At 44.0% G+C, this 18,392-nt stretch overlaps 1 protein-coding gene across 4 annotated transcripts in view; it reads right to left on the bottom strand.

Annotated features, from left to right (window-relative positions):
• The window catches only part of PRDM5 (PR/SET domain 5), a 119,348-nt gene that overhangs the window by 57,271 nt on the left and 43,685 nt on the right, over positions 1-18,392 (bottom strand). For 3 of the 4 annotated variants that reach the window (XM_066632627.1, XM_066632625.1, XM_066632628.1), the window contains exons 9-10: positions 14,045-14,129; positions 11,682-11,839 (exon numbers count right to left, since the gene is read on the bottom strand). In XM_066632627.1, the coding sequence (XP_066488724.1) occupies positions 11,682-11,839; positions 14,045-14,129 (243 nt within the window). Of the gene's footprint in view, positions 1-2,089; positions 2,185-11,681; positions 11,840-14,044; positions 14,130-18,392 lie in introns of all 4 variants that reach the window. The other variant, XM_066632626.1, reaches the window with a different exon arrangement.

Raw genomic sequence — 18,392 nt, forward strand, 5'->3', positions numbered from 1 at the left:
CTTACTCTCCCAACACTCACTTTTAGTGGATGTCCCCTGATTCTGGTGTTAGGTGGGAGTGTAAAGAGCATCTCTCTATCCACTTTATCCTTCCTATGCATAATTTTATATGTCTCAATCTTGTCCCCCCTCAGGCATCTCTTTTCTAGGCTGAAGAGGCCCAAATGCCGTAGCCTTTCCTCATAAGGAAGGTGCTCCAGCCCAGTAAGGGAACATTTGTTCCCTTACCTCAGGACTGCGTTGCAGCTACACTGGTGCTGGAAAGTTGGATAGGATGGGACCCTCAAACACAAAGCTCAACTGTCCCTACACTCCTTTCCAGCAGTTATACAGAAAAAGCCTAACATTATTATTATTATTATTATTATTATTATTATTATTATTATTATTATTATTCAGTATTTATATACCGCTTTTCAACAAAAAGTTCACAAAGCGGTTTACAGAGAAAAATCAAATAACTAATGGCTCCCTGTCCCAATAGGGCTCACAGTCTAAAAAGATGCAAAAGAACACCAGCAGGCAGCCACTAGAAAAGACACTGCTTGGGTGAGGAGGGCCAGTTACTCTCCCCCTGCCAAAAAAAAGAGGAGCACCCACTTGAAAGAGTGCCTCTTCGGCTTTAGCAGGCCTCAAGGAAGATGTTTCAAAACTGGAGGACAGCACCAAGAATGGTCTTCTTAATTAATGCACATCATCCCCCCAAAAAGGAAGGGGCCTGAATTGTGAGAGAAAACAGCTTGCAATTGTATAACATTGGACAGACAATATCAAATAAACAGTGATTTTCACCTCTAATGCCTCATCTACCCAGTGACTGTGCTACAAGATAACTATACTCAACTCCCCATTTCAATTATATATAGATTCATTACAAGTGGGACAGATGAGAAACATGTGAGGAGACTGCCTACTCAAGTGAAACCAGAACTATGCCAACAGTATTTCCCACAAACTACAAAAACAGAACAAAATGGGTCTTCAGACATCGGGATAGTACCAAAGCATAGAGTGATGATGGGCTGCTCCCCTTGAAAAACATTATCTTATTTATTCATTTAACTTTTTTGCTTATTATTGAAAATGCATGAAGAAACCTTTGAGTTTGAGGATTTCTAAAAGAACTAAAAAAAATGGGTGAAGCCCCCACACCGCGTGCTAATAGTCTCCCCCCAACCTGTTTTTCAAGTGTAAAAAGTAACTTTAGAGAAGGGGGACGGAAAGAACTTAGATGATCTTTACAGCCTGAATAAGAAATGATGTTCCTAATTTCCTGTAAGGAAGTTTGGGATTTGCAGTTTGCCTCCTAAACAACACTAGCAGACAGATCATGGCTCCAAACTTGTACTCACTTACCTAGGAGTAAGTACTATTGAACTTAATAGGCTTATTTCTTAGTAGACATGCATAGGCTTGTGCTACACACATTCCATACTCCCTTGGCAGCATTTTCTACTAGTTTATGGCAAATCAGGAGGAACCATTCCACTTAGGACAGTGTTTCTCAAACTGTGGGTCGGGACCACTACGTGGGTTGGGAGCCAATTTCAGGTGGGTCCCCATTCACTTCAATATTTTATTTTTAATATATTAGACTTGATGCTACCATGGTATGTGACCACATTTGGGGAAATGTGACAGACTCCGTACTGTGAACAAGCTACTATGTATATTCTTTTAACAATGATAGTAAATGAACTTACTCCTGGATATGTGTGGGTAGGATGGCAGCCTAGGATTGTTAAAAATTCTCCTGCTTGATGATGTCACTTCTGGTCATGGCATCACTTCCGGTGGGCCCTGACAGATTATCATTCTAAAAAGTGGGTCCCTGTGCTAAATGTGTGAGAACCACTGATCTAGCAGATCTTTGTGTCATATTTTATAACCTAGGTTCATAGGTTATATGTTAACATGTGGTTTACATGCAAAACATGTTACCACTTTTTATAGGAGTGGCCTGTACAAAAATCTGAAAACTTCTAGCCAACACATCATTCTTAGGGCTATTGGTTTGTTCTTTAACAGCAGCTGCTATAAGAAAAGCCAAATTATGCCTGGACATAAAGAGACTGAACTACCCTCTCACCTTAACAGGTGGATCCTCCAGAACAGGGACGAGACATTTGGATGATACTTTGCTGTGGGGAAGCTTGCACTGCGGCTGACTGGGCTGTACCTGTTCTGTGGATAAATAGAAGGCTTCAGTCTCCAGGGCTGTTAATCTAGTACCATGCAGGAGTGAAATAGACACCCACTCTGTTTTAAATGCACTCATCCCCATTGATAAACATGCTTTGGGCTTGCTTAGGTGATCAGTTATTCGAGTCTTAGAAATCCTTCAAGTGACAATTTCTGATTGTTTAATATGATCAAAGGATGGACAGAAGCTGAAAAACAAACTGACAGCACAGAAAAATGGTGTGACTCCAGATTTTAAATTAAGAGCCTTTGTTTGACTTGTTTCTCATACCACCTTAAGGGACCTTTTAAATAATATGGGGAATACATGGAGATAGATGTGTGAAATCAGAATTTAGTGCCATGACCCTATGCTGGGAACATAAAGGGGTGGCTAATGACACTGGAATTTCTTGTCTGCATAACTGTTTTTATGTCTCAGTCCCATGGTAGTCTTATGCTGACAACTCTTGTGATCCATAAGCATAAGGCCTCAGCTGATATCACGAAGCTAACAATAGCGCAGGAGCAGGGAAGCCCTGTGACAGTAGCAACGGGTTGCCAAACACACACCAGAACAGGCAGGCTGGCAACAGGAGCATGTCAGGGCAAGATGGGTGCTGTTTGGGGGTGGTGCTAGCTGTAGTTCGGGGGAGATCTTAGCAGCAGCAGCGCAAGTCAAGATCCTACCCCTTCGCCTCCAGAGGGTCTCCAGGGCTTCCCTGGACCTCTCAGTACCTTATAAGGCATTAAAAAGTCATTTCCGGTTTCTCCATGAAACCCTCCCAGGGCACCCTCTGGAAGCAGGGCACCCTCCCAAGGACAGGCTTTGCCCATGTCTGCAATTCCAGCTATCTTATCTGTGGGGGATTCCAGAATGGAACCCCCACAGATAAGGGGGCACACCTGTATACCTTTCCTTATTTTTGCCATTTAACAGCCTTTAGTCAACTTTTCTAGTTCTAAACGACTAGGCTGAAGGCCATAACCACAGATGCTTCCCAAGAATAATCAAGGCAAATTCAAAGGTTACAGCTGCCACATCAAGGCCACTGAAAAGAGGCCACTGGGTGTAACACATAAAAGAATCTCACTTCACACACTAGTCAGTTTGTGTACAGAATTTCCATATCAGCAAGCCACATTCTGGACAATTACTGGTCTTGCCATACGGACTTAGCACAAGCTTGCCCGAACATCCAATGCTTTTTATCAGCCTCCAGGTGAGAGCTCAAATGGTTAAATTAGTTATCCATTAGAAACAGTCAGAATTTTATTGATTATGGTCAAAATTCAGAAGACTGTGCAAATGACCATCATCTGCACGGTTCTGCCTGATTTTTCTTCCTAAAACATGCCCATTCTCCAAGGGAAGTTGGTTTTGTAACAGTTAAGCAGACACCGGAGAAAGGCTTGCTTTCACTCCCTACCATACAAAGGAAAGCAACCTACAAAAGCACCATCCATTCTAATCTTAAATACAACTCATTCATACATCTCACTCATCTCAAAATACAACTAGGTTTCTATGCACTGGAAATAAACTGAATGCAGTAGATCAGTGTTAGCCAAACTACACGAGCTGGATCAGGAGCCCACAAGCTGGATCCGGAGCCTGTGAAAACCCATCCCCATTGTGGAGCTTACCATTCTGAGGGACAGCCTCATACTGTCCTCTCCAATCTCTCCAGAACCGTGCGCTGGGCAGCCGCTTCTGCTGTCTGTTGCCCCAGCACACATTGCACCTGGATTTCCAGGCAGACACTGCTAACTGGTGCAAGATACTGGGGAGATCAGAGAGGAAGATATGAGGCTTCCCCATGGAACAGTAACCTTCATTCACAACGTTTTTCAGTGCACAGTGGTCCTGAGTTTGGAGACCGCTGCACTAGACAATCCTTTAACAAATGCTTAAATTGATGCCTATGGAGTAGATCTATGAAAGCAACATCCAGGGCCTTTCAACAATGCATTACATTATACAAAAGTGCAAGGCTGCACAATCAAGACTCTCACTGTTTCTCAAACTCTGGGTTAGGACCCACCTTGGGTCATGACCTGATTGTTGGTGGGTCATGAAACTGAGACTGACAGGCTAATAGCTGACATGGAAAATGTATTGAGCCCTATGAAAAGTGAAACAGAGCCTTACATGTGCACTTGCTCATGAGTAGGTGAACATGCCTCTGTCTTCAAAGGGCAGGCCAAGAGGAACACAACACCACCAAAACGATCCTGATCTAATGAACATAGACCCCCCCAAAAACACTCAAGTCCCCCCTCCAAGCTGACAAGGGAAAATGTATTTAGCCCAAAAGAAAGTGAAACTGAGCCACACATACATTGTCATGAGTAGGCAAACGTGTCTTGGCTCTGATTGAAGGCCAGGCAAAGGGGAATGCAAGGCCACAAAAATGGTCCTGATCCAATGAACGTGCAGCTCAACAAACACTTTGGAATGTGGCCCTGTCACCATAGTAAAAAGGACAAAAGCAGAGGCTTGAGCAGCTGGTAAGGCGAGACTTTTTTTAAAGTCTCATAAGGCTAGACGGGTCTTGTTAGTGTGTCATTTAAAAATAGTGGGTCCTGGTGCTAAAAAGTTTGGGAACCACAGCTTTAGTTGCTAACCATCTAATCTTCCAAGCACCACTTCTGTGGAATACACAAGGGTTGAGCAGGTCATCTCTGACTGAAATCTAGTCCACTTGTGAAAGGGCTGTCTTAGACTACATCAGTTACAACTGCAACACTGCCTAAACTTGGAAAATGTTCAAGCACACACTTTGTGTCAGCCAAGTTTAATTTATTCCGGCTCTCCAGCACACCACCACTAGATCATATGCAGAATCCATAAAAAAACTACCCATGGGTGTCAAGACAACCACTGCCCAAAGCTTATAAAAGACCATCCAAAAGGACACAACCCCTACATCTTGTTTTTCATTATAGATTTTTAAAATAAATGACTGCAACTATTTCACTGGAAAAACCACGATATATTTTTTTTAATATCTGAAGCCATTCAATTTGAAAACATGCTTTCTGTTAAATGTGTTGGTTTTGCATTCCTGAACAAACTATGCCCACTGCTGATATATAACTAAGCTGCAAAAATCGTCCGAGCCTTCGAGGTTTCTTAGATGTGTTTTGGAGCTTTTGTTTGAACTATGGAGCCTAATACTCTTCAGTATGAATGGAAGCGCCTCTCCAAAGTCTGTGGGAAAAGTCTTTCCCAGTCTAGCCAAGAACTGAAATTAATGAACCATAAGGCAGCAGCCCTAGCCCCCACTAAGTGGAGGCCCATGCTGCGTTTGGTGTCGGAATGGCCGCAATCGCGTTCCCTGGGAGTGGTTTGGCAGCAATGTACTGACACAGTGATCTCACTGCTGAACTACTTCCAGGTGCTGCATGCCAGGCACCGGTGGGCCCAGGCTACCACCTGGGCACAGTGAGTATGGGGGTGTCTGGCAGTGGAAGGGGCGACACCCACCCCAGGGAGAACACACACTGGCAACACCACTGAAGAGCATCTCGGAATTCAGTGTCATTACAAAATATCACCTTAAAGATCACACACATAATTTCGCATAAATTTACTATACTCTTGTCCGGCTTCCCTGAGAACAATAGAGCCTAACCATGTGCCAGTAGACTGGGCACCCCAGTCTACCTGACAAGAGGCAAGCAGAGATGCCCAGGAGGCTGGAAATGCAGTCAGTTCTTTTTTTATGCAAACTTGCTTATGTGCAAAGGGCAGAATTGCCACCTACTCTAGTTATCTGCAACTTTATTCTTGTTATCCGCGAATACTGTGGCAGTGTACTCAGGGTAGGGGTGAGCTCAGCATAGCTACAAGAAGGCACGGATGAGAGAGGTTGCAGGAGGGTGGAGGAGAAGAGACAGTGGCCTCCTCACGAACAGAAGGCAGTGCTGGCACTGTGCAGGGGTGAGAGGAACAGGCACCTATACAGTATACAGCCAACAGAAACTTCTGGATTTGCCCCACCATCTTGGGGATTCCAGCTAAACCATCAACTACCCTGGCAATGATGAGAAGCCTCTGGAAGGCTGCCTGAGGGATGCTAGGGGGCCAGCAACCTTCAACATATCGAGGGATATTCAGTATGGAGGAGAAAGCATTAGATGTTGGAGATGTCAATGAGTTCTCTCTATCACCCAGCCCCATAGACTTCAAGTTAAGATTCATAAAGTTCACTGAGCGTATGGTGAACAGGGTCCTCTGGAACCGAACCCCATTTTCCCCATAGGCTCAATGATTCAGTATCCACTATTTTGGTATCCACCAGGTTTTCCACTTTACCAGCAGTCCCTTCCTCATTGTAGCATCTCCTGGTTGCTGCTTGAATCATGCCTGGCTTTCCCACATTGCTTTCCACATCCACTGTTGTGTTCCTTCAGTCCGTTCAATAAATTATTTCTATTTTGTATCCAACTACCCACTTAGTCTCAGGTTGTCACACTTTCCCCAGTTTTGCTACTGTTTGGCCCTTTGGATTTCAGAGGTCCTTGTTAACCTGGGAGAGAGAGAGACAGACTCTTTCTGACTAGGCTTCCCAGCCTTGGGTGGTGCCATGAAAATATGTTGCTTTTTTCCAGTAAATCTACTCTGACCAATAGGCAGAATACAACAAAGAAAGAAAAGGTCCTTTCTAACCACCAGGCAATGAATGTGCCCATTTTGTTCTTCACCCCTCCCTGTCACTTCTTTCATTGGAATATGGGGAAGTAAGGCAGGGAAGGGAGGAAAGATTAGTGCTTTTGTTGTAGAAATGAGTCACGCCCATTCATCCACATGAACAAGACATGAACACACCATGAACACAATATCTAGTCATGTCTTCAGCTCATGTACTGGGTGGATCCCAGTTCACTTGTATGCAGCCAACACAATTAACAGACAATTTTATCATTAAGTTAAATGTGTCTCAGGCAGATATTTTTGCTAAAGAATTATTAACCACAAATTATTAACTACAAATGTGAAAATTAAAAAGTTATAACCTTTTAGTTCAAGGTTTAAAATTAATCGCTTTAGAACATTGGGAGAAAATAAATGTATTTGGGTCCCTTTTTCCTTGCCATCTGGTTTCTGAGCTTTCAACTCATATTGCTATCATGTTTCTCAGCCTTATCTCTGAAACCACAAGAGTTTAAAAGGAAAGAACGAGAGAAATATGAGAGTCTCAGGCTTCTGTGAGAGCCACTGCAGTTCATTTAGTGTAGTCGATGCCAATTCTTACATGCATTTCAAGAAAAATGTGGTGTGAAATTTCGGACCTTAAGGCTATACATAGATGCCTGAAAGTGTCTGGCCCTGGTAAAATCTCAAACGTCTGAAGGAAGACCAAGTAGAATTTCCATTTGTGGTAGTGGCAGTGGGGGCTTCAATCAGACCAACAGCCTGCCTCACAGTTGGGAAGAAAACAGAACCACAATCTCTTGGTGCACCACTGACCAGTTTGTAGTGAATCCCCTAGTGTTTGCTGCTTGCTTGGGATTCTTACAAGGAATGCTGGTTTTTGCGGAGCCTTGGTCTGATCCAGAGAGTATTACTCTGGACATACTTAACTTATATTAGTTATGAGTTCATTTCAGAGATTTGGGGTATGTACATTTCTTTTTAAATTTAAAACACATTGGCAGACAGTGGGAATTCTGGAGGAGGGGGGTGGAACCAGCAAACCGGAGCCCCAGCAAATTCTAGCCCAATCTACCTAAACCAATATCACTGACAAGCTTCATACCCAAGCCTCAAGGATCTAAGGCAAGCGTTTGTCTCTGTTCTTCTGATTTAGAACTCTGGATCAGAGATACCATAATTCAGTTCCAGCACCTCATATGTAAAAATACATTTGTGGGCATACATCTGTGACTGAATTGCAGCCTCTCAAAACAAACTCCTGTGCATTCTGAGGGCCAAAATCCACACTGATCCAGTGCAACGCTGCAGTGATTTTCAGCATAATCCCATGCATGTCTGCTCAAAAATAAGCTCCAATAAATTGAATAGGACTTAGAGCCCGATCCTGAGGGATCTCTCGCTGGCAGTACATGCATACCACTGGCTATAAGTGATGTGAACATGTCAAAAAGCATGTTCGTGTCAAAGGGGGAGAAGGGAGCGCCGGCGCTGAGCCAGCACCAGTAGTCGCTGGGCCTCAGTGTTGCGCGGCCAGCCGGCCAGTTGTATTTTCAGGGTGGGGAAACAGTGGAATGGGACAGAGGTAGGGCAGAAGAAGGGGAGTATCAGGCCCGCAAGGATTGCGGAGATGGCAGCAGAGTCTGCCACCAAATCCTGTATGTCCTTCCAAGCTGGGTGACCTGGCAAGGGTCACCTTGGCTCTACACCCACTCAAATGTGGGTGCACTGGTGAGGAGATCCATTGGTGCTGCAGTGGTGTTACCTGGGGTAAGGGAACAAATGCTCCCTTACCCTGAGGAGACCTTGGCTATAGCCTCAGTGTCCACTGGATGCTGCAGTTGCCATTTTGGTGCTGCTGCCCATCGGGGCGCCGCCGGGTTCAGGATTGGGTTGTTAGTCCTTGGGAAGCGTGCATAGGATTGCAATCTGAGTGCTATTTTCCTTCAGGGCACAGAAGAAAAAAGTATTTTTCCCATTCATTTTTAAACTTAAATGTGGACTGCCCAGAATGTGTCCCAGGGCACAAACCTTACCAACTTTCCAGCAGTGGCATAGCTGTGTCAGTGGGTCATGTGCTGCATCCTGCAGTTGGGGGGCAGTCACAGAGGCCTCCTCAAGGTAGGACCGTGTTTGTTCTCTTACCTCAGAGTTGCATTGCCCTTATGAGGGAGAGTCAGCATGGCTTCTGTAAGGGTAAGTCTTGCCTCACAAACCTTATAGAATTCTTTGAAAAGGTCAACAGGCATGTGGATGCGGGAGAACCCGTGGACATTATATATCTGGACTTTCAGAAGGCGTTTGACACGGTCCTTCACCAAAGGCTACTGAAAAAACTCCACAGTCAGGGAATTAGAGGACAGGTCCTCTCCTGGATTGAGAACTGGTTGGAGGCCAGGAAGCAGAGAGTGGGTGTCAATGGGCAATTTTCACAATGGAGAGAGGTGAAAAGCGGTGTGCCCCAAGGATCTGTCCTGGGACCGGTGCTTTTCAACCTCTTCATAAATGACCTGGAGACAGGATTGAGCAGTGAAGTGGCTAAGTTTGCAGATGACACCAAACTTTTCCGAGTGGTAAAGACCAGAAGTGCTTGTGAGGAGCTCCAGAAGGATCTCTCCAGACTGGCAGAATGGGCAGCAAAATGGCAGATGCGCTTCAATGTCAGTAAGTGTAAAGTCATGCACATTGGGGCAAAAAATCAAAACTTTAGATATAGGCTGATGGGTTCTGAGCTGTCTGTGACAGATCAGGAGAGAGATCTTGGGGTGGTGGTGGACAGGTCGATGAAAGTGTCGACCCAATGTGCGGCGGCAGTGAAGAAGGCCAATTCTATGCTTGGGATCATTAGGAAGGGTATTGAGAACAAAACGGTTAGTATTATAATGCCGTTGTACAAATCTATGGTAAGGCCACACCTGGAGTATTGTGTCCAGTTCTGGTCGCCGCATCTCAAAAAAGACATAGTGGAAATGGAAAAGGTGCAAAAGAGAGCAACTAAGATGATTACGGGGCTGGGGCACCTTCCTTATGAGGAAAGGCTACGGCGTTTGGGCCTCTTCAGCCTAGAAAAGAGACGCTTGAGGGGGGACATGATTGAGACATACAAAATTATGCAGGGGATGGACAGAGTGGATAGGGAGATGCTCTTTACACTCTCACATAATACCAGAACCAGGGGACATCCACTAAAATTGAGTGTTGGGCGGGTTAGGACAGACAAAAGAAAATATTTCTTTACTCAGCGCGTGGTCGGTCTGTGGAACTCCTTGCCACAGGATGTGGTGCTGGCGTCTAGCCTAGACGCCTTTAAAAGGGGATTGGATGAGTTTCTGGAGGAAAAATCCATTATGGGGTACAAGCCATGATGTGTATGCGCAACCTCCTGATTTTAGGAATGGGTTAAGTCAGAATGCCAGATGTAGGGGAGAGCACCAGGATGAGGTCTCTTGTTATCTGGTGTGCTCCCTGGGGCATTTGGTGGGCCGCTGTGAGATACAGGAAGCTGGACTAGATGGGCCTATGGCCTGATCCAGTGGGGCTGTTCTTATGTTCTTATGTTCTTATGTCAGTGCTGGAAAGTTGGTTAGGATTGCAGCCTCAGTCATTTTCACCTAAATGTAGCCACTCTGTAAGTTGCATGTTACGTATGTAAGCTATGATCAGGGCATATATGCAAGCTCGTCTGTCTTTCAGCAGGCTCATGCATCCTGCCTGTGTTAGAGAAAACAATCATCACTGTTTCACCCTGCAAGAAGCATTCTGGTTATTATTATTACTTTCATATGATTTATGACTGAAAACACAAAAGATGGTGCAAAGATCCGGTGCCAAATCCCAGATGGCATTAAACATGAGCCAAACTGTGAAAAATATGTAAGTATTGGTATATCTGTTTCATCAAAGTATTGGGGGGAGGGAAAGAGCAAAACGGTTCCAAAGACTAAGCAGGAAACCAGCCAGATAATTTTTTACAGTCCTATAACTCTGAAGCAGTCAAAGGTATAGCCATGCCATTGAAAATGTAACCCAGGGTCAAAAGTAATGACAGGCATTACAGAAATTAGGGCAGGCAGATTGGAACTTAGATCACACCGCCAGGAGTCTCTTCTCAGTGGGTGCTGAATGCGACTACTTCTAGGGCAAAGTTTCTTCTCTTACCGAAATCATGTTTTACAGAAATGTTATCAATACCTTTTTGGTATTGCTTCAGCATTTCTCCTGGTGACGACAACAACAAGGAATGAACTACAACACTGATTTTCAACCTTTTCCATCTCATGGCACACTGACAAGGTGCTAAAATTGTCAAGGCACACCATCAGTTTTTTGACAATTGACAAGGCACACTGCATTGCCTGCAGGAGGCTCACATCTCCCAGTGGACCTATTAATAAATGAACCTCCCCCAAACTCCCACGGAACACCTGTGGACCATCTAATGTGCCGCACTAATGTGCCACGGCACAGTGTTTGAAAATTGCTGGACTACAACATCACTGTAGGTTTCAAACATGAAAACTGTAAAAGCTATTTTTTTTTAATGATAAAATATTCCAAGAGGAGCCGAATCAAAACAGGCAGGTCATCAATTCAACTGGTTTGGGTCGATTTAATAAAAAACAATAACCAGAAACTCGTTTATTATCTTGATATCTAGACTATCACAATAGAATGCGAGCTAATATATTTTCCAAGATTTGAAGCTCATGTTTCTAAGCATGCCAAAGCGTACTGATCCATCACTAAAATGAGCAACAGCTGCAAATTAAGGCTGGCAGAGCTGTAAACAACAACAGCAGAGTGGCGGGTTTTTTTTCGTTTTTTTTTCTTGTTTTTTTACCTTCTTGTGATTCTTGTAAACATTTCTGTGGGCAAATCCCTTTCCACAAAGCTTGCATTTATAGGGTTTATCTTCACTGTGTATTATTTTGTGTGCAGTCACTTGATCAAGCCGTTTGAAGGACTTATTGCAAACCTCGCAGGTGTAGGGGCGTTTTTCTGCAGAAAATGAGTGGGGGGACATTTAATCTACTGTTTATACAGGGGTAGAAGATGAAAGGCAGAGACAGCCATCTCCTCAGAGAGATTTCAGCAATGAAGTCAACCCAATTAAGATTAAACCAATTAGAAAGACATCTAATGACCTTTATGTTCCACTGTTAAGTTACTTCATAAAAGATGAGCCATGGCGCATCTCAAGAAATTGGCACGTTCTTTGCAACAATCATGGCTAAAACTAAACTCTGATTAATTAGCTTAAATCAAAAGAGAATGACATCAAAGAAGGCAAAGCCTGTTGCCAGACTCCAAACATGGAAGAGGGCATGACAGTTTAAATGTTTTAAAACTTAATTAACAATGTACGTAACATATTTGTTTCCATTAAAACCCAAACTTGGTATGTCTAAGCTTTTATGTTTCACTGGCTGGATGAAGCCTAGCACTACACCACAAGTCATTGCTACTCTAACCAAAAATAGCTGGCTAAACATCTCCAAGATACAGTTTATTGGAGGATGCATTGAAAGGGGGATCAGAGATAACATTCACAGTATTTTTGAGCATTTGGAAAGGAAACAAGAAATCATATTTGACTGGATTGGTTGCATTTTTTTCCAACTGTTTCATGAAAGCTTTGGAAACATCAGATCTTAATGTGACAGAAATAATGGGCAGAGTCAAGTTAGACAACAAAGGGCGCAATCCTAAACCCTTATGTCAGTGCTTTCCAGCACTGACATAAGGGCAATGCAGCTTTGAGGTAAGGGAGCAAACATTCCCTTACTTTGAGGTGGCCTCCGTGAGTGACACCCAACTGCAGGATGCAGCACATGTCCCATTGGCACTGCTATGCCAGTGCTGGAAAACACTGACATAAGGGGTTAGGATTGCACCCAAAGTGACTCTTTCAATGACAGGTGTGCCCCCATATCTGCAGGGGTTCCATTCCAGAACCCCTCCACAGATAGCCAAAACTGTGTATATGGGCAAATGCCCTGTGGTCCAGGGCCACCCCACCTCTAGAGAAGAGGGGAACTCTGTTTCCCTTTCCTCCAGAGGGGCTTCTGAGCCCAGCAGAGGCAGAAGACACCTGTTCCCAGCCTCTGCTGGGCTCAGACTGAGCTTGGCAGCTGAAATAACATGACTTCTGGTTTCACAGAGAAACCAGAAGTGACGTTTTCAATGCCTTATAAGGACTTCCCCGGGCCTCCTGAAGCTTTATAAGGCATTGAAAACTACATTTCCAGTTTCTCTATGAAACTGGAAGTCACATTATTTCAGCTGTCAAACTCAGTCTGAGCTCAACAGAGGCTGGGGACAGATGTCCTCTGCATCTTTTGGGCTCAGACTCTCCTCCAAAAGTGATACATGAAGAGGTGTGGACCCAATCCACGGATAAGTGAATCTGCAGATATGAGATCAGTGAATATGGGGGTCTCCCATACTATGGGTTTCCTTCTGACAGATCTATCAAGATCCAGGCAAGATGACTGTGAGGTGTTAAGTGTATGCTGCTGCCTGAGGTGGGATATGACCTACTTTAGAGAAAATAGAAGTTTCTTGTTGATACCTAGAGACTGACGCCTTTCTCTTCATCAGTCTCCTACCTGGGGATACAGCACAGTGCCAGTTCATGGAAACAGCCCCTGTACTAGCCACCTCTGTACCACATTATATCCCTCCCCCTACAATGACTCAGCTAGAATTCTTAACAAGCAGTTTGATTAAGGCAAGTTATCATGATGGAAAGAAATGGCAGGAGGGTCCAAGGTGGGTAATGGGATGTGGGAAAGAAGGACACTATGTCAAAAATGTTGGTTTTTCTAAAAGAAATGTACAGTTCATCAATTGTAAAATACTGGGATTACACATGTAGACCTCAATCCACAAAACAGTCACATCAGTCCTTTGAACAAGACCATTTTAGGTGTCAACCAACTCCAAGAGCACTTCAGTGGAAGCAAGTGTGAGAAAGCTGTGTTTAGGACTGTATTGCCTCACTTGCTCATGTCTATAGACTAGTCATCTTAAATCCAAGTATACCAGCCTAACTGGAGTGTGACACCAACTATCCAATAGCCTCAGCAGAGTTTACTCCTCCCTTTTTTGTTTATTCCCAACCCCCATACAAATCATTCCATAAGAGAACAATTCAAGGTAATATGTGAAGCTAGATTTCATAAGCAAAAGAGGCATCTTTACCTGAATGAGTTATCATATGGCGTTTTAGCTGGTTAGCAGAAATAAATTTCTTGTCACATTCCTGGCACTCAAAGATCTCATGAACCTGCAATATGAGTATTTAATGATAATTAAGTATGTGTTTTACACAAGCTCACACATCTTAAGCTATAAAAGAACATTTCAAACAGATTGTAATTATTCCTTAGCTTGGAGCTATGCTAATACTCCTGGATATATTTCTTTCCTTAATTATCCCTTGCTGAACAACCACATGTCTCCAAAATTAAAAGTTCACTTTAGCGAGCAAAACGTACTACAGAGGCCACAGTCTATATCCCACTTATTTGGAAACAATTGTATCAACATTAATGAGACTATTCTGGCATTTATGGAGACCTCCAAAAAGGCATTCCTTCTGTACACATAAAGCGTTTTTTTTAACATAGATATGGTATGATATTTACATAGCAGTTTATTCCACTTCTTAAATTCGTCTTCTTTTTCTGACTCTTAAACTTCATTTTAATTACACTAAACTCAGAAGTGACATCTCTTTGGTGCGCAGGATGTTTCTGGCAACTGAAGAAGACCTGCTGTTGGCTCCCCATTTCAGTGGTCAAGAAACAACTTGTGATGGGTCATTAAAAATTTCATTGTTTGCACTCTTCCCATTGTTCAACTGGAGTCTAACAATAATGTAGGTTGTACCCTAAGGTAGCGGTTCCCAAACTGTGCGCTATGGCTCCCTGAGAACCACAAAAACCAGCCAGGGGAGCGATGGAACCCTTGTGAAAAACCTGCCATCCTATACAATGTATAGAATTGTAGCCCTAATGGGGAGCCACAGCCAATGGTCCAGTAGGTCAAGGGAACCAAGAGACGAAAATGTTTGGGAACCACTGTCCTAATGATGCCCTGGCTCTGAAATGCCGTTCTCAAATCATGGTGCATCATGTCTACTTTTAAGAATTTTAGGCGCCAAATAAAAATAGTTCTTCAAATACAGGATCTTGTGCTCGTTTTATCTGCTGGATATTAATAATTTTTTTATGGTTTATTGCTATCTGTATCACTATTTCCTTAAATTGTTTCCCGGTACTATAATATTGGTATATAATGTTTATATCGGGGTGCTCACACTTTTTTGGCTCGAGAGCTACTTTGAAACCCAGCAAGGCCCGGAGATCTACCAGGGGGGAAGGAAGCGTCTGACAGACACCCCCTTTGATGTATGGAGCCCCTGCTGGACCAGGTCAGAGGAGGTCCACCAAGTTCAGCTTCCTGTGCCCCACAGTGGCCCACCAGATGCTTCAGGAAGCACACGGGAGGCCTCTCCTCTCTCCCCACCCCACATACTGGGGGCAGCCACAGGTCCCCCCAGAGGCACATGCCCAGCCTTGCTGCACTACGGGGGGAGGAGCTCCCCACTCCCCGCCCCCCCAAACTCTTTGTGGCTGCGCCCTGAGACCAGCAGGGAGAGGGAGGCATCGCAGGTCCTCCTCGGAAGGGGCGGGGGGCTTCCCTGTTTCCATGGAGAGGGGCTGTGCATGCAGGCGGCAGGCGGGGGAGACACTGCTCCCACCGGCCCTCCTCCTGCAGCGGCAGAGGGAGCCAAGGGGGTCGCCTCACCTGTCAGCCCCAACCGAGAGCGGCAGCGGCTGCAGCACTTACTTCTGGGCTCCTACAGGGGCAGCTGGGCCGGGCATGGCTGGGCTGGGTTGGGCCGAACCTGACTGGAAGGGAAGGGGAGGGTCACTCGGGGCCTCCCGCGGCAACCGCCATCAGAGTGACTCCATCTCAAACTCCCGCCCCTCCCCCCTTCCGCTACGGAGTCCCAGGAAGCGCCTCAGTCCAGTGCAGCCCAGCTCCCCCTCCCCCACCGCCCACTTTAGCTCCTGCTCTTCCGGCATGCAGCGCCACGAAACTGATGAAACTGACTAGAGTCTAGTCAGTTTTGTCCGTTTTGTTGCTGCATGCCTGAAGAGCAGCTAAAGTGTCAGTTTCAGTGTCAGTTTAGTGTCAGCTAAATATGTCAGTTTCGTCTAGTCACTAGACGAAACAGACATATTAACAGTTTGGACAGACAGGGCTCCGCGATCTACTCATTTTGCCTCGCGATCTACCGGTAGATCGCGATCCAACTATTGAGCACCCCTGGTTTATATGTTCTGTTGCCTTTAATCTGCAAGCAGCCTTGAAAATAATTTTATTAAAATGTGGATAAAAATAGTTTATGCAAATAAATTGGTGTTCAGCTAAGCCAAGTAATCTACATAGCAAATATTACTACATAATTAAGCAAATTTTGTTGCTTAATCTATTTTTATCCTGAGTTTAATAAAATTATTTTCATAGCTACTTACAGGTTAAAAGCAAGGCGAACATACAAACATTAGAAACCAATATTACAGCACTGTAAAACCGTGTTTCCTACATGTGCCTTTCCTTGCCATTGACTGCCTTCCAAGGAATCTGTGTATTCCAAAGAGTGCCAAAGTTGCAAACAAGTCTTATGTTTGGTTTTTATATTTCTAAGAGGAACACATTTTTATGGAATTCTTTGTTCCGGTGGGGCCTTTGTGCAACTTGAAAGCCTGTCACGTGGTCAGTGTTTAACGTAATTGTCTGCTTCAACTTCCATCTCCCTTAAAAAGAACATACATATAAACAAAGTAATAAGCTGGGCACAAAGAATGCCTTGAGTGAGAAAGATTTCTTCTTTTTTTTCTTTTCTCAATATGAAGACTGATTGACAGCCCAATCCTATCCATGTCTACTCAGAGGTAAGTCCCATTAGAGTCAATGGGGCTTACTCGCAGGAAAGTGTGGATAGGAGTGGGCTGTAAGTTAGCATTTTGACCTCTAGCAAGCCCTTGAGTTGCCCTTGGACATGTGAATTTTGCCAGCGCAGAATTCTACTTTTTCTGTAGAATTCTACAGTGAAGCTGGGCTTTCCAGCCCAACATGGAGCACAGGATCTGGCAGAAACTTCCTCTGCCGTCCCCAGGCCCCACCTGGGTCCAATCCTCACCTCCCCCTGCCTGGTTTTGCCTTCCCTATGCCCTCCTCCTGCCCTGAAACGACATGCCATCACCTGGTAGCCTTACCTGGCTGCGGCAGCAGCGAGGTGCCCTATGCTTAACATGGAGGCCCAGCACCAACTGATGTGGGCCAGTGCTGCTTACTCTGAAAGTGCCATAAATGTGCTTTACTTTACTTTCTTTACTTACCTGTGCTTTACAGGGACTTACTCCTGGGTAAGTGTGGGTACGATTGTTAAAAATTTTCCTGCTTGATGATGTCACTTCTGGTCATGATATCACTTCCGGTGGGTCCTGACAGACTCATTCTAAAAAGTGGGTCCTGGTGCTAAAAGTTTCAGAACCACTGCTATAAAAGACAGCTTTGGAACTAAAAAACTGTAAAGACATCCCTTGCTCTGAGTTTCTCAGTCACATTTAGGGATAACCTCACATTAGGCACTTCCTGTCAGGCACCAACTGACATACGGACTGTAACTCTTCCTGATTGTCTTTTTCCCCCCTTAGAACTCAGTTAATACTATAAGCCCCTGAAGATATTCACTAATCCAAGCAATGTGAACTGACCTTTCACACTCTTAAGACAATTTTAAAAAGCTGACTTGTCCTGGGAATTAACATTACAAGTATATATTGGAAAGAGATCTGTCATTCTTTGGTGCCACCTTTCTAAAAATATGTCAGGGTTTTAGCCAGTTAGGAGGAAGTTGGGCCAATTGTGCTTTGGAAAGAAGCACTTCACCAAGTTGCTTAGGTACAATAATTTAACCCTGTGAAGGCATTCCATTGTTGCAAATTCTGAGTAATTATACAGGTAAATAGGATAACACCATAGCATCTACATTGCAGGATATATAACAGACACTCTCCAATAAGTCGATCTCACAGATAAGTCAAGGGCAGGTTCTGAGCCAAAAATCATTAAATTTTCTATGATACTCAGATAAGTTGGGAGTTAAACTTAGGGGGGTGTCTGACTATAGTTTTGTCTATAACAGGCTATAACAGCAGACAAGATGCTGAAAAATAACCTACCGTAATTGTTATCTAAGAACTGTATAGTCTCTAATTTATTAAAAATATACTAAAAGATCATAAGATTCATTTTTATTCATTAAGTTTTTAAATTCTGGCCTTCACAACCTTTTTGTAAACACTATCAGAGTAAGCGCACTGTAAACAACATACCAGTAGAACCATTAATCAAATCCTTCTTTAAGGTGCCTGGTGTGTTTCAATTTCAATTTCAAGAACCTTTATTGGCATTAAAACAGTATATAATGGCACAAAAACACAGACTACACATCAGGGATCTATCCACAGCA

This window comes from Tiliqua scincoides, chromosome 6 (assembly GCF_035046505.1).
Source record: "Tiliqua scincoides isolate rTilSci1 chromosome 6, rTilSci1.hap2, whole genome shotgun sequence".
NCBI classification, from domain to species: Eukaryota; Metazoa; Chordata; class Lepidosauria; order Squamata; family Scincidae; genus Tiliqua; species Tiliqua scincoides.